Genomic DNA, 14,640 nt, shown 5'->3' on the forward strand with positions numbered 1-14,640 from the left:
TCTCTTTTAGTTTTTTAAAAAATCGACTGTATAAATTAAAATGGCCCACCCTGTATATAGTAGCTATTATAGTTACTGGTGAAGAGAAAAGTTTATTATCATTAAAGGAGAAAAAACAGAATTTAGACTTTTATACTCACTGTATCCATTCGATGTCCAATTGCTAGCAATACCGCATCTCCCTCCTGTAACTTGCAGCACTGCGATATATCTTCTACTGTAACTCCCGATTTCAGTTTCAGCTTGTCTAACCCTGCCCTCCACGAATTGCTTTCGACTTTCAATTGAACTAGCTTTGTGGTACCAAAATAATCGCCACGGATCTTAGAGAGTCCTTCTTTGACCGATTTCGTTAAGTACTTCTACAATAAAAAAAATTACCTTAACAACGGAATAGGCAAACACATAAAAATAAATACCTACCGACTTCTTTGAGAAGACTAACGCGTACACTTCTTGTTTGTTATCCTCGGACGTCACGGCCTCTTTTAATACTGGCAGATCGAACATGTGTGTGAGGTCTTGTATCTGGAAAGCAGATTTGAATTGAAACGGTACTGCGTTCACTTGGTGAAGTAAAACAAATAAGAAATCGCACGTTGATTCTCTTACCTGATACGGTATTCTTAAGTCCGGTTGTTCACTACCATACAGCTTCATCACGTCTTCGTATGTCATAAGCTTAAAAGGCACTTGTATAGAGCCCGCTCCTTCTGGCCACGAGTACATCAATAAATTTTCAATTAAGCTCATCACTCCGTCCCGGTCAACAAACGACATCTCGACATCTAGCTGTAACATAACTGATATAACACTGACGATGTAGCCGATAATAAAATGTATTACTTATGTATGAACGCAATTGTAATTACCTGTGTAAATTCTGGCTGTCTGTCGTGCCTAGCGCTCTCGTCTCTGTAACATCGGGCGACTTGGAAGTATCTGTCGAAGCCGCCTACCATGAGAAGCTGCTTGAATTGCTGAGGGCTCTGTACTAGCGAGTAAAAGTTACCCGGTTGTCTCGTCGGCACTATAAATTCTTGCGCACCCTGCACACGATAAAATCAACCTTGCACGCTTGCAGTATGAATTTGTGGTGGAGAATATTGAGAAGCATACCCCGGGCGTGTTTTTAAATAGCGTTGGCGTTTCAATGTCCACGAAACTGCATTCGTTGATCAGGAATTCTCTCATCTTCATTATGAGGGTGGAGCGCAGTCTCAGATTCCTTTGCAACTCGGGATATCTCAACGACAGATATCGATATTTCATCTGCTGGCTCTCCTTGGCCTTGTTATACTCTCTAATGAATATCGGCGGGTTCTGCGACGCCACGTTTAGAATCTCCAGCGCGTCCACGTACACTTCTACATCGCCCGTTTTCATTCTCTTATTCTGCTGATCTTCGGGTCTCGGCACGACTTTGCCCACCACGCTCAAGACACTCTCGAAAGACAAGTTCTGTACAGCCGCTGTCAGATCCTTTCTCTGAAAATTGTTAAAAATTTCTCAATGTCCCGCACAACGACTTATAGAATGTGATTCGCCGCATACATCTTCCGGTATAAGCAACTGCGTTGACCCGTAGGAGTCCCGTAATGTTATAAACTTCCTCATTCTCTGGAACTCCATCCAGCCGCTTAATTTCACTTCCTCTCCAACGTTCTTCAACGTCAGCTCGCCACACGTGTGCGTTCTCTGGACGTATCTGTTGGCCGGCGAGACCGGCTCCTTCGTCAACGGCGCTGGCCTGTCGACGACTAAGTTGTGGACGCAAGCTACGGAAATCGCAGGTTGAGCTTTCAGCGGTAACTGAAACAAAATTCGTTTACACTCCATTCGAATACGGAAAATCATTGTATTTATAGCAAATTCGCCAGCTTGTACACTGAGTGCATACCAAGGCCTGAGGTCCAGAGTCTACTCGTGGTCATCTCAACTGCATGTCCAAAAACTATTCAGCCGAAAAAAGTGATCCATACGAATGCTCCACGGATCATTTTACCGGCTAAGAAGTATTTCAACAAGTATTCAAGACGATCCTCGAGTATAGGAATTGACTGTAAACAAGCCTCAGTGCGCGCCAGTGCAATCTGCCGAATTCGCTGTTGGATTACGCACCAAAACGGTCACAGGAATTACTCTGCTTAGAACTTACGTTTGCTGTACTTATCAGTGGCCACGCGTGGTATCTTTTCACGACATTCGTGCAGCTAAGCACGAGTATCCTACCGCGGGCAAACATTTTCACGTATATTTCTGCAGCCGCCTCTTGAAACTTGGTCAGTCTTTCATCCAGCAAGTATATTTCGCTCCACACGTGGTCGTTTACAAAGTCATTGGCCCTCTCGCTCTCTTCTCACCCGTCGGCCAAGAGTTTCTCCGTTAGGAATCTATTACATACCTAGAACACATATTCAACTTGATTAGAGGAAAGTCCCATATTGCGAGATAGGCTCCTAATATGAGGTAGCGGAATGTCTGCTAAATTAATAGACGTCGCGTCGCGAACAGTCGAAAGATCGTTCCTCACCTCGACGATCATTCACATGGAATATCGGGTGTTGTTGTTTGTAAATTCACGCGTGCATCGTCGAGCTTAAAACGCCACGTCAACAGACGTCTTTCCAGACAGTCGTCGCCTGGACCTGACTGTCGAGCGACTGTTCACGCGCGACTGTCTCTGCGCTCGCGGCTCGACTCATGTTGACATTTTGCTCTTTTACGAACGAGTACTGCGCGGAAGCACGTACACTTGCGGCAAGGCTGGTTATGTGTTTCGATACGAGAGAGTAATATTATACAAGGTTAGTCAGGAACTCGGCGAATTTTAATTGCGCGAAGTTGCGAAAAATCACGCGGCCGTCTAACCTATATTCTTAACCTGCTCTGTCCGACACCTAACCTATCCACGGCGAACTTTGGCCGGCGCGAACCTGGAAAGAAAAGCATTTGTCTGGCACACGGCCCGATTACTTTCAGACGAAGGTGAAGATGTCGATTTTTAACGAGCGCGACTCGGTGCTGCTGGTAGGCGAGGGCAACTTCTCGTTCGCCGCAGCGTTGTCGCGACAAAATTTCAACGTAGAGCTCGTTGCCACCTGCTACGAGTCTGCGTGCCAAGGGGCCGCAGAAAGAAACGTAGATTACCTTCGGGCGAACGGTCAGTGAATTGCAGTAGAGAGCCTGTACATGTATCGTCTACAACGCCGGTAATTGCGCGAAATCGATTGCGACGAGAGAAAACCTGATGCTTTTCTTTTCAGGTATCCGCGTGCTGTTTGACGTGGACGCCACGAAACTGGAGGAATGTCCCTCGCTGAAGTCGCGACAGTTCGACAAGATAATCTTTAACTTTCCCCACGTCGGCGGTAAAATGAGAATAGAGAGAAACAGGGGCTTGTTGAGGGGCTTCTTCGCGTCGTCCGCGAGGATGATAAAGGAAGACGGCCGGGTGCTGGTTACGCTGTGCAACGGCCAGGGTGGAACGCCTGTGGACGAGCCCAGGAGACGCTGGGACGACTCCTGGAAGATCGTGGAAATGGCTGCGCACGGCAACTTTGTATTGACGAGAGTGGAGCCCTTTTTGTGGCGGTCTTTGCCGGACTATGTCGTGACCGGCTACCGCGGTTTAGATAAGCGATTCCACACGGCGGGCTCGTGGACGTATTGTTTCGCCAGGACCGAGCCACCCGTGGCGCACAATATCGCACCTAGGAATAAGATAGACGCCTCTGAATGCGCTGCGGATAATGTTACGTGGAAGGATACGACGCACCACATCCGAGATAAATCGGATCGTCGGCTCAAGTGCATTTATCCGTGTACTTTTACGTTCGACCTAACTTTGTCCACCGACGGAGATTTCAGCACGGCTGAATTCTATCGATCGCTGTACAATTATGCGGCGTCTATTATCGAAAACGTAGATTTGATCGACTGTTACCTGTCGCCTGTTGATGGGAGGATAAAGAGAACGTACAGGATAGATTACAAGTCGAATTATGTGCCGTTGTACAGGGGGCGAGTTATTGAATTACATCAAAATGTAATCGCGAATTTTGTAGAAGATCAATTTAATGTCAGCGTCTCGAGATAGGTCGAATAGCGCGAGTCGTTTTACGTGTCGAGAAACGAGCCTAGGCTTTATTAAAATGGTACATATGTATAGAGGTGGAGAGTTCTCTACTATGAGATAGCAGGTTTTCAACACCCAAATTCAATCGCAAATCTTTTTTCGCAACGATTACGCAATCTAACAATTAATTTTCCAGTAAACAGACTTCGCTCCAAGGGCAATAAATTCATGGTAGAATCAACTGATGATGTCCATTAATTTAACAGACACCCCGCTATCCCATATGAAGATCCTATCTCATAGTAGGGGACTTTCCTCTATCTCATTATTGATATTGCGTACGGTATGAGATCTACATCTTCGACAACTGCTTTCAGATGCATCGCGTTCGTCACTTGAGAAGTATCATGGGTATAATTCAAAGGCAAGGCTGCGAAACCTCACTGAACAGGACCAGGCGCGAAGTTTCGATCGGGCACAGAGCGTTGTCTGCTACTGCGTGGGTTTGCGCGAAGGATTCTACAGCTATACCTTTACGTAGCACAAAACCGAAATCGAAGAGCTCGGTTATGCAGCACTTCGTCGACATAAAACCGGTAAGAGTCTTGTTTCTCGGGGGACACCATCATGTCCGTGAACGTGCGATCGTTTTTCGTTAGGTGAGAACGATCGGGGGAAACGGCGGCGATGGGCTGATATCGTTCTTACGATTGTGGGTCAATGATCGAGCTGGCCCTGACGGCGGCGACGGCGGACACGGTGGTCACGTAATATTCGAGGTAAGGCAATCGCGTGAATTGTCGTCTATGATAAACTTAGTATATTGGCCGATTTGTACAAAGTATAGACGCACAGTTTTATCGTGCAGGCGAAAACGGATATGAAGGACCTGCACAGCGTAGATACCGTGATCAGTGCCGAACACGGAGAAAAAGGCTACGGCAAGGATTGCTTCGGTAAAAATGCAGAGCACAAAATAGTGAAAGTGCCCGTTGGCACGATCGTGCGCGATGTAAACGGTAGGATATTAGCCGACCTGGACAAGGACGGAATGATGTTCATCGCCGCGAGAGGTGGTGCCGGCGGTCACGGAAATGCCTTTTTCAAGTCGAACGCTCAGCAGACGCCTGAGATATGCGAATACGGCGCGACCGGGGAAAACTTGGAGTATGTGCTGGAAGTACGAAGCATGGCCCACATTGGATTGGTGAGTATCCCTCAGACTGTCGCTGCAATTTTATTATCAGCATTTGAAAGAGAGAGGCCGTTTCGAACTGTCGAGAATGTTTACTCGCGCAGATACTTTACGAATCATTTTTACTATGTAAAACAAAACCTATGTTTGTTCCATGTTCATCAAACTGCCAGATTGGTCTGCCCAATGCTGGTAAAAGTACACTTTTAAGAGCGATATCCAGGGCCAGGCCAAAAGTAGCGGCATATCCTTTTACCACTTTAAAGCCCAATATAGGCATAGTACAGTACGATGATTATGAACAAATCGCAGGTAATTATATGCACGCAGTAACATGGAGTTGTCATGGGCTTTTCTGCGTATCTCATCTTTGTAATCTACTTTGTTTTAGTGGCCGACATGCCCGGCCTCATAGAAGATTCGCATAAGAATAGAGGGCTTGGCGTAACTTTCCTTAAACACGTGGAACGTTGCGCCGCTTTAATATTTATTTTAGACGTGACGCAGAATGAGCCGTGGGAAGTTCTGGAAACTTTAAAGTACGAGATTAGCCAGTTTAATGAAAGACTGAACGACAGGCCTCATATTATTGTAGCGAACAAAATCGATTTGCCAGACTCTGAGGTGAGCAGTTAAAACTCTCATTTAATTGTCGCCATAGTATACTTATGTGTTAATCATTTCAATGACAATGGTAGCAAGGCACTAAAAATCTTGAAAGTTTCTATAATAATGGTTGTAATTTATATTTCAGATAAACTTACAGTTGCTCAGAGAACGCGTAGATTTACCAATAATTCCTATCTCTGCCAAGGTAGGAACCAATCTTTCCACTTTATTAAAGGAGATTAGAATGTTGTACGATAAGCTTAAAGTTAACACGGAAGAAAACACTGAACTTTCCATGTAACTTTCGTATAATAAATCCGATAAAAACGTGTACAAAACGGGAGTCCTTATCCGCGTCAACAGCGCGTAGCTTCGGCGCAAAACGTAAAATTCTTTACTACACATTTTACCTGCGGCTGATTCAGGATTGTCGAGAACCATCTGTTTAAATTCGTACATTGCTTTCTGTAATGCGGATCGAGCACATGTTCGTACAAAGGTAGTAACGCGGTAAAAACTGATACATCCGCCAGGGTGATCCTTTCTCCTATCAAGTACGTCCTCGTACGTAGTATCTCGTCCATCCTTTTCATGGTGCAAAGAAGATCCTCCTTGGAAATTTTTGCATTCGCTTTCATATCTTTCGATACAGAAACGCCAAGTGACGGAAGTACCCAGCCGCTAACCGCTGGTAAAATGTGGTTTTGCACATAGCTCATCCATTGCAAAACTTGGCTGGACGCGAACAAATCATCCTCACGCCGGAGCTGCGAATTTGACAAAAAGAACGCAATGGCATTGATATTGTGTAACGTAACATCTGCCGTTTCTAACATTATGTCGCTAGAACATATTTTATGTTCGTCTCCAACTTGCTTAACAGTCAGACATTTGCCGCTGTACTGCGCGATTATTTGTGCTAAGTAGCACTTAGTGCTTCCATTGTTCCCATAAAGTACCAATTTTGAAGAAGATCCCGTATTATGTGATTGAATAGTTTCGGAGGTCTTACGTGTAGTATTAGCAGTATTATTGTCTGGAAACAGACATAATTGCTAAGAGCTGTGGTTAATTAATCTAAATTTAAAAAGCTACTAAATTAATATCTGGCAGAGAAACTACTCCAATTCTAAACTTGCCAACTAGGCTGGAATAATTCTACGATAAAAATTACAGTGTCCAACAACAGAGTCTCTGCACTTACCTATAATCCCCAGCTTTTGATTAGCAAACTCATTGGCTTTGCTGACTGTTTCGTTCAAGCCTGCTACATTTGTACCCGAAGCTTGCGCAGATTCGGGCTTTCCACCTCCTTTGCCTTGCATCAAAGACGCAATTGCCTGGATCCATTCATTTGCCTTCAGCCCCTTGGATATCGCGGACTGCGAACAAGTTCGTTCTCAATGTGATTACTTTGACTTTTACTCGCGATTATTTTCAATTAAACGTTCTTACTTTGGAAACAGAAGCTAGAGCGAATATCTTCTTGACGTCGCGATCGACGCTTATAAGCAAGGCACTGGTTTCTGGCGATATAGCTCTGATTTTCTTCAACGCCAGATCTAGAGCTTTCGTATTATTGTAGGCCTCCAGCACCTCAACTAACACTTGACATCCAACCTTGGACTCTATTATAGTCTGAGCAGTTTTTACAACCGTGCTGATGACAGCTGCCTTGGTTGCTCGTTCTTTGTCGTCGAGAGACTTCTTTAACTCTCTCAATGTGTTGCGCACGTTATCCTAGTACACAAAAAGACAAATTATTTTCGCAACCATTTATCTCGGAAATTAATGTTTTATTAAATGTAATTACCTTCCACCACACAGGAACGAGGGCATGGGATATCTCATCCGTTAGTTCCACTATCTTTTTCACATATTCCTTAGAGTTCGTTCCAGACTTGTCAGCTTCGATCGTTACTTGAATCTGATGTATTTGATTTTCTAAGATCCTCATCGTTCTTAAAGCTTTCGTCGCTTCCGGTCCAGTAAGCGCTACTATGCGTCTGATACCTTTAGCGATAGCGTCCTCACTGGCTATTACAAAATCGCCTATGTGGCTAGTGTAATGTAAGTGCCTGTGGGACAAATCGTGAACATAAAGACGCCAGCGTTATTAGAAAATGCGTACAGAGTTTATTTAGACAACACTTACGTCCCGCCGCAAAATTCCACGCTGGTTTCAAGAGCAGCCGTGCTTAAGGGATTCTTTTCTAGATTCTCAATTGGCACGCCCATACTGACGATACGTACCGGATCAGGATACGTCTCTTCGAACATTGCGCGCAAACCCTGAATCGTTTTCGCTATGGCCAAGTTGCTTTCTTTAGCGTAAATTTTCTTGTTTGCCTGGATCATGTCGTTGGTGAACAATTCTGTGTCTTTCAATTGCCCTCCCGTCATTGGACCTACCGTGAAGAATTAACAGCAAATTAATTCATGCGACTCACAGCTCGATTTTAACTCGAGAACGCACCTTTGTTTGTAAAGTCAAAGCGGAGCCTGTCAGGTGCGACTAACGATCCTTTTTGATCGGCCTCCGTCCCCAAGACCTTTCGGAGCGCATGATTCAGGGCGTGCGTGGCACTGTGATTAGCCATCACAAGCCGTCTACGTTCTGTATCCACATTCGCGTGGACTTTATCTCCCTTTCTTAACGTGCCCTCGCCCACGGTACCAATGTGTAGCACGTAACCGGCTCTGACTTGAACGTTCTTCACGCGAATCTCTGTAGCCTTTTAAAGGAGTACGTTATTAACAATCTTGGTTTTCATTCTGTTCAATTATACCGGAATCGATAAAGCTTGTCCAATATCTTTAAATTGCCAGTAATAAATAATCAAGCTTGATTATTATAAATCACTAAACTTTAGATTAGTAAACTTTACTCTGATTGGTCAAATTTCAATCTAATCTCAATCTTAATCCGTAGTCTGATACAGACTTAAAAAGTGAAGAGAACAGTTCTGTAAAGTTAATTTTCTATACCTCATCGTCGACTTTCACTAAAAATCCTTCATCGTATATCTGTCCCCCTTGCTCCGCGTAAAAGTTTGTCTTGTCCAATAAGATTCCAACTTCTTCGCCGGAAGATACTTTGTCGACGAATGTCTTGGCGCGTCTCAGTGCGATTACAGTACCAATACACGGTGCAAATTCATATTCTTCATATTTAACGGAGTTTGTTACTTTGTAATTATATTTGGGCGAGTCGTCTGTAGGTTTAACACCTTGCTTTTGCAGTTCGGTAATGGCATGGACATCCAAATTAATTTGGTCGTCTACACCGCCGGCTTTGTTTTGAGAAATTAACTGTACAATTGAGAAAAGAACGAATATCAATATGTCAGAAAGGTCTTTGTGGCACTAAATTAACAGATTAATTGCACAGCAAAGAGCGATACCTGTGCTTGCTTCTTAGATTCTTCGTAGCCTGCCATATCAATTTTCAATCCTTTCTCCTCAGTCATTAGCTGAGTGAGATCGATCGGGAAGCCGTAAGTGTCGTACAAGCGCCATGCGACATCGCCTGGCACAGTATCGGTCGATTCCAGCTTTGCTACCGTTCTGTTTAGCAAGTTACGACCCCGCGATAGAGTTTTCAAAAATTGAGCCTCTTCCTCGTTGATGACCTCGATGATACTTTGTGGATCTTTCTTTACCTCCGGAAAAACTTCACCTGCAACGGCAAACTTATTTTAGACAAAGTGCAAGCAGTAAAAAAGATAAAACGGCTTTCTTTATTACGGAAGATATTTACCGAGAAGATCCACCACTACGTTCACGAGAGATCCGAAGAAGCCTTGCTTAGCGTTTAATTTCTCAGTTGCGTAGCGCACGGCGCGCCGTAAAATTCTTCTTAGCACGTATCTAAAAAGGCAAAAGCACAATCATATTTAGATGAGTAAATCAATCCATAATTTGTCAGCAATGAATGACTAATTAACTTGCAAAATTAAGTTCTAAAGGAAAGTTCTCCATTATGAGATAGGATTCTAATACGTAGCAGGTTTCCAATGTCCAAGTTCAATCACAAATCTTTTTTCGCAACGATTACACAATCTACCAATCGATTTTCCACCAAACAGATTTCACTCCAAGGGCAATCGTAATAAGGGACTTCCCTCTATTGCTCACCCTCTGCCAGTGTTGTCAGGCATTCCTCCATCCGCCAGGGCAATTGTGATAGTTCGAGCGTGATCAGCCAGAACTCTATACGCCATGTCGATTCCGTTGACATCGTCAGCCCCTATTTTACCTTGATAGGGCGGGGCGCCTGTACCTTTCTCGATCGCGGCGAACAAAGGCACGAACAGATCGGTGTCATAATTAGCGCGTTTATTTTGAATCACCGACACCAGTCGTTCTAAACCCAAGCCGCAGTCTATATGCTTTTTCGGTAATGATTTAAGACTGCCGTCTGACTCCCTGGAATATTAATGCAATTAATACGCCAGACTTGTGTCTCCTACAGTTAAAAAAATTATGAATACCTGTTGTACTGAATGAACACCAGATTCCAGATTTCCAGCACATCGGGATCGTCCATGTTTACGAGGTGAGCTGCCTCTCTGCCACCAATACGATCGTAATGCAATTCACTGCACGGCCCGCACGGACCGGTCTCGCCCATTTCCCAAAAGTTGTCCTTCATGTTGCCCGGCAGAACGTGCGAGGCGGGTACTCTGTACATTTATATTTCACAACTTAAAAATCTTGAAACAGGAAATAAACGTTACGGTTGAGATACATTAATAAAGAGGCACGGCGGAATTGAGGGAATGCAATTACATGTAACGCCAAGTGAAAAATAACGAAAAGATGTGAACAAGTGCTCGCAATAATTATATTCCAAGGCGATTAAGAAATCGTATTTACCCGAGAGAAAGCCACAGATTCTTGCACTCGTCGTCCGGCGCCAATCCACACTTCTCATCCCCGCCAAAGTATGTCACGTACAGCCTGTCAGCTGGTAGCTTCAGTACATCCGTCAAAAATTCCCAGGCCCAGGTGCATATCTCTTTCTGAAGAGAAAGTAGAAGAGAAATTTCAGAGATGGCCATCGCTTCCGTCAACAAACAGCCGATCCGTCGACGTTACCTTGAAGTAGTCGCCGAAGGACCAGTTGCCCATCATCTCGAAGAACGTGTGATGATAGACATCTTTGCCAACGTCGTCCAGATCGTTGTGCTTGCCGCCGGCCCGGATGCACTTCTGGCTGTTTACAACGCGCACCCATCTCGCCATATCGCTGTTCGGGTCGGCCGTCCCCAGGAAAATCGGCTTGAACTGAAGCGTATTTGCGACGTGAGGAAAAGTCGAGCGACGAATTCGGCGTGAAAACGAACGGAACGTACCTGATTCATCCCGGCGTTCGTGAAGAGCAAGGTCGGGTCATCGTGGGGTATCGTCGAGCTCGAGTGCACGTATTCGTGACCCTTGCTCTTGAAGAAGTCTATGTAGGCTTGGCGTATCTGCTTCGCGTTCATGCTGCTCTCCATCGTGGTATCCTCGGGCTCTGCAAATTCCGTAAAGTTAGGCTGACGGCAGAAAACGATCCGTAAAAGTCTGTCTTACGAGTCGTACACAAGAGGCAAGGCGGAGAAAGGCTTAAGTCGTACGTGTACGACTTGAGCTTTTCTCTGCCTTGTCTCATGTCTACGACCAACAACAAAACAGTCTTATACCCGTTTCTACCAACGCAGTTTAATTTTAATTTCGGTTCAACTTACTCTGTAATCTTTTTCCAATTTTACGAGTTGGAAAAAGACAAGAAGTAATTTAAGCTGAGATTAAAGTTAATCTGCATTGGTAGAGACTGAGATCAAACCTGATCTGCATTCAGGCCCGGTTTCACCAAACGTCGTTTACTTTTAAACTTGGTTTAGTTCACGTTTGTCTCTTTCCAAAGTAACAGTCGAAAAGAGGCAAAGAACGAGTTAAGCCAGGCTTGAAGTTAAACAACGTTGGTGAAACCGGGTCTTACGGTGCTCCGCGGCGTGACTCGCCATATGGCCTCGGTTGCGTCAGACGCGCAGGTGAGCCACGACGTGACATCGTACGCGAGGCGGAACGCGCAGTTCCCTCCACGATGTAATAGTTTCCTCTATGTAAATACATTCCTCTGACCGAGATTTCGACGAGGGGGCGGAAAAGGGTAGCGACAGACCCGCGGGACTTACCGTCAGGTGAGACGCGGAAGTCCAGGCGACACAGCTGACACGGTGGTCGCGAGGGAAAGGAGAGAGGGAGAGAGGCTCGGAGAGCACGTGCGCGCGCTCGTGCTTGCGAGTGCCGGTAAGCTTTGATGAGGTTATTCAACGTGTCTTCTCGATTAGATTCAGTTCCTTTTGGCAATATTTCTGGAAAGGAGACAGGTCGTACGCTTGCACGCTCAGCTGTAATTAAATTCCAAGTGTCGAAACTACCGAGTGTACAGAGAAGCATATGCTCATCGTCCAGAAATAATAACCGAACTACGAGAAGAAATTGCTTGTACCTGGCTATCGAGACACTACGCGTTCGCAATGTATCTAATTACACCAGCTTCCCTGTACGTCCTGTAACAAGCTGATAAATAGGTTAGCCGAGCCGGTACGCGAGAAGGAGGTTAGGTCGCCGTATCGAATTAATCGAATATCGATACGCGCGAGCTAGAACGACGAACAACCGGGACAAGTGCGGTGAACGAGGAGCGGACGAAATCGCGCAGGATGCCGTTTATGATAGGCAAGGAGCCCGTGCGGCGAACGGTGAAGTACCTGATGTCCGGCAAACTGGTCCTGAAGGACAAGATACAGATACTGTCCATCAATTACAACACGCACGGCGAACATCATAAAGGGACGAGGTTAGGTAGCGCGGCTCAACGCCGCCGATCGTCCGCTTTTCTACGCTCTTGTCTTTAACGTGTCTCCCTTCTCTCGCAGAGACTTCGTGTTTTGGCATCTGCCGCAGCTGCAGTACAAGAATCCGGATGTGCAAATAGTCGCCTTTAAGAACATAACCCCGTCGCCGTTCATGACGTGCTACTACGGTAACTCCCTGGACTTGATTTTGCCTCCCGGCGAGATTTATTCGATGCGGGACCAGAACGGTGGAGTCCAGCGATATTACGGCGTTGTGTTCTGTCAACGGAGTCCACCGACGTAATCTGACAGCAAGTTGCCAGTAGAAGCGAAGTTCGCAACCATTTAAACGAATTGCAATTAATGGCAAGAACCAAGCCAGGGTAGCTGCCACTTTGTAGTCACTCGGGTAGTTGCGAAACGGCAGATTTTACTTGCTTTCTGTAATCCGTCTATTAGACTGTTTTTATTTTTCTGCTGGCATTGTGCTGACGAGATTTGTAGCAGATACTTCGAAAAGTCTGCTCTCGATTGTCCGAAAAACTGTACAACGCAGACCTGTATTTTGCAGAGGACGGCAAGACGATGCTGATAGATCTAGACAGCAAGTCCAAGGACGAGATACTTGAGCATCTCTTGAGAGTAGTGGGAAAGACGAGGGAAACGTTGATCGAGGAGGCGACGGCTCGGGAGAAAAAGGCCAATCCGGCGAATTTCGGGGTGGGTTGCGACAGGAACTGTATATGCCACGTCCATGGCCAAGTGCCGTGCCCCGGTATAGTGCCCCTGCCGGATCACATGCGCGGGAAGTATTGGTTTGAGAGAGGAAGGAATAAAGAGTAGTAGACGAACCCGTTACGAATTCACGTTACACTTGCGTTATTGTATTTTTATAATGTACGCGTTATACGCTCGCGTGCGCGGACGCACGTCTTTCGTCATATCCAAAAGTACGAACGATGGAAGTAACTCGAGCACACTGTTTTGTCCCAAAGCACGTCATGTAAAAAAAGATGTCCATACGTTGTGAAAATACACGTACGTTGGCGTATACATATATCGAGGGCGTTATATACCGCGGACGATTTTAAGTATTCATAGCTCTAATATGTTTCACATTTACCTCCTTGCCTGTCGGAATCGACGCGTTTGCCTGCCCGCTATCGAGGGTCGAATCGCTCGCGAACGCGTGGGCGTTTCGCAACGCGAATAGTACATACGAGAGACTCTTGTACGCGAGAACACAATATCTTCTTAATAAGCGGTATCAAACGCAGACGTTAAAAACAATATAAATATTAATCACAAAACAAATGGGATAATGAGTGATAAATTAAGCGATAAAAATGAAATAAAAAAAATACATATATCGAGAATTATCTCCGCGGCTTGTGACGACTGTACGGCTTGTTATGATGGTAGAGGCTCCCACGGCTATGATGACGCGTGGAAGAGGTGGACGGTTTTTGATTCTCCGCTTTTTGATAGAGATGCACAATCGGCGACCCTTCCAGCGGTTTGTTCAACTCGAACTCCTCTTGCGATTCTTTCATCAACTTGAGTTTCGCCTCGATCGCTTGAATCGCCGTCTCACGACTACAGGAAAATCAGATATTTCAATTGAACGCCCCTCTCGTCTAATTGTTACCAAAGACAGGTACAAAGTTATTACCTTATCCTTTTATCGTCCTTCTTCGCGCCAGCTAGGGCAGGAATATCTATCTTTGGCTTTGGCTTATCCGTGTCCGACTAGACAACAATTTATCATTTTCATACGCTTGTTTTCGCAGAGTTATTCAAGATTAGACGTCCATTAATTACGAGTTTCACGTGGACTTGGCAAAGTACCGTACAATTGTATTATAAATGACTGAATTTTAAATTTTATCGCCTCATGTCCGACTAGACAA

General features: G+C 45.2%; 6 protein-coding genes across 13 annotated transcripts in view; 3 read left to right on the top strand and 3 right to left on the bottom strand.

Moving 5' to 3' along the window:
• Positions 1–2,617, bottom strand: part of LOC105569595 (aspartate--tRNA ligase, mitochondrial-like) — a 4,331-nt gene extending 1,714 nt beyond the window's left edge. The window contains exons 1-8 of the mRNA XM_012026184.1: positions 2,534–2,617; positions 2,159–2,404; positions 1,555–1,812; positions 1,120–1,488; positions 873–1,049; positions 613–792; positions 424–528; positions 141–362 (exon numbers count right to left, since the gene is read on the bottom strand). Coding sequence (XP_011881574.1) covers positions 141–362; positions 424–528; positions 613–792; positions 873–1,049; positions 1,120–1,488; positions 1,555–1,812; positions 2,159–2,245 — 1,398 coding nt within the window. The 5' untranslated portion in view covers positions 2,246–2,404; positions 2,534–2,617. The remainder of the gene's footprint in view (positions 1–140; positions 363–423; positions 529–612; positions 793–872; positions 1,050–1,119; positions 1,489–1,554; positions 1,813–2,158; positions 2,405–2,533) is intronic.
• LOC105569593 (mitochondrial ribosome-associated GTPase 2) overlaps positions 1–6,215 on the top strand; it is a 40,006-nt gene extending 33,791 nt beyond the window's left edge. Inside the window, exons 1-7 of one of the 3 annotated variants that reach the window (XM_012026182.1) lie at positions 2,733–2,807; positions 4,456–4,674; positions 4,738–4,857; positions 4,947–5,285; positions 5,447–5,585; positions 5,665–5,897; positions 6,028–6,215. In XM_012026182.1, the coding sequence (XP_011881572.1) occupies positions 4,456–4,674; positions 4,738–4,857; positions 4,947–5,285; positions 5,447–5,585; positions 5,665–5,897; positions 6,028–6,183 (1,206 nt within the window). In that variant the 5' untranslated portion in view covers positions 2,733–2,807 and the 3' untranslated portion in view covers positions 6,184–6,215. Of the gene's footprint in view, positions 1–2,732; positions 2,808–4,002; positions 4,158–4,455; positions 4,675–4,737; positions 4,858–4,946; positions 5,286–5,446; positions 5,586–5,664; positions 5,898–6,027 lie in introns of those variants that run through there. The other 2 variants (XM_012026181.1, XM_012026183.1) reach the window with 2 other exon arrangements.
• Positions 2,995–4,080, top strand: LOC105569789 (ferredoxin-fold anticodon-binding domain-containing protein 1-like). The gene is made up of 3 exons (XM_012026519.1): positions 2,995–3,163; positions 3,267–4,023; positions 4,068–4,080. Exons 1-3 carry the CDS (start codon positions 2,995–2,997, stop codon positions 4,078–4,080), a joined length of 939 nt encoding a protein of 312 aa, XP_011881909.1.
• On the bottom strand, positions 6,173–12,351 carry LOC105569592 (alanine--tRNA ligase, cytoplasmic). Of its 5 annotated transcripts, none has more exons than XM_012026176.1 (16): positions 11,869–12,336; positions 11,615–11,622; positions 11,240–11,400; positions 10,983–11,171; positions 10,761–10,906; positions 10,376–10,567; positions 10,020–10,310; positions 9,643–9,752; positions 9,287–9,561; positions 8,871–9,194; positions 8,359–8,617; positions 8,038–8,290; positions 7,696–7,960; positions 7,338–7,622; positions 7,087–7,264; positions 6,173–6,918 (listed from the first exon to the last, which is right to left on the bottom strand). In XM_012026176.1, exons 1-16 carry the CDS (start codon positions 12,327–12,329, stop codon positions 6,239–6,241), a joined length of 4,077 nt encoding a protein of 1,358 aa, XP_011881566.1. In that variant the 5' UTR covers positions 12,330–12,336; the 3' UTR covers positions 6,173–6,238. The 5 variants fall into 5 exon arrangements, with proteins under 5 accessions (XP_011881566.1, XP_011881569.1, XP_011881567.1 ...); XM_012026179.1 differs by lacking the exon at positions 11,615–11,622 and adding an exon at positions 11,713–11,717 and having other exon boundaries at positions 11,869–11,882; XM_012026180.1 differs by having other exon boundaries at positions 6,571–6,649.
• Positions 12,352–12,573: 222 nt separating this feature from the next.
• LOC105569591 (probable 28S ribosomal protein S25, mitochondrial) lies at positions 12,574–14,093 on the top strand. Its single transcript, XM_012026175.1, has 3 exons — positions 12,574–12,732; positions 12,812–12,918; positions 13,302–14,093. The coding sequence occupies exons 1-3, from the start codon at positions 12,596–12,598 to the stop codon at positions 13,571–13,573; spliced, it is 516 nt and encodes a 171-aa protein (XP_011881565.1). The 5' UTR covers positions 12,574–12,595; the 3' UTR covers positions 13,574–14,093.
• The window catches only part of LOC105569590 (probable RNA-binding protein 18), a 3,868-nt gene continuing 2,813 nt past the window's right edge, over positions 13,586–14,640 (bottom strand). Inside the window, exons 4-5 of one of the 2 annotated variants that reach the window (XM_012026172.1) lie at positions 14,403–14,479; positions 13,586–14,326 (exon numbers count right to left, since the gene is read on the bottom strand). In XM_012026172.1, the coding sequence (XP_011881562.1) occupies positions 14,107–14,326; positions 14,403–14,479 (297 nt within the window). In that variant the 3' untranslated portion in view covers positions 13,586–14,106. The remainder of the gene's footprint in view (positions 14,327–14,402; positions 14,480–14,640) is intronic. The other variant, XM_012026171.1, reaches the window with a different exon arrangement.

Source organism: Vollenhovia emeryi, unplaced genomic scaffold, assembly GCF_000949405.1.
Source record: "Vollenhovia emeryi isolate VEMERY1.0 unplaced genomic scaffold, V.emery_V1.0 DF939123.1, whole genome shotgun sequence".
In the NCBI taxonomy this organism is placed as follows: Eukaryota; Metazoa; Arthropoda; class Insecta; order Hymenoptera; family Formicidae; genus Vollenhovia; species Vollenhovia emeryi.

Coding starts and splice junctions, on each gene's coding strand:
- LOC105569789 (XM_012026519.1), top strand. CDS start 2,995: ATGTCGATTTTTAACGAGCGCGACTCGGTGCTGCTGGTAGGCGAGGGC. Junction 3,164..3,266: donor AGATTACCTTCGGGCGAACG/GTCAGTGAATTG, acceptor TTTTCTTTTCAG/GTATCCGCGTGCTGTTTGAC.
- LOC105569592 (XM_012026176.1), bottom strand. CDS start 12,329: ATGCTTCTCTGTACACTCGGTAGTTTCGACACTTGGAATTTAATTACA. Junction 9,562..9,642: donor CGTAGTGGTGGATCTTCTCG/GTAAATATCTTC, acceptor TTGCCGTTGCAG/GTGAAGTTTTTCCGGAGGTA. Junction 7,265..7,337: donor CTCTAGCTTCTGTTTCCAAA/GTAAGAACGTTT, acceptor ACTTGTTCGCAG/TCCGCGATATCCAAGGGGCT.
- LOC105569591 (XM_012026175.1), top strand. CDS start 12,596: ATGCCGTTTATGATAGGCAAGGAGCCCGTGCGGCGAACGGTGAAGTAC. Junction 12,733..12,811: donor GAACATCATAAAGGGACGAG/GTTAGGTAGCGC, acceptor CTTCTCTCGCAG/AGACTTCGTGTTTTGGCATC. Junction 12,919..13,301: donor GTTCATGACGTGCTACTACG/GTAACTCCCTGG, acceptor TGTATTTTGCAG/AGGACGGCAAGACGATGCTG.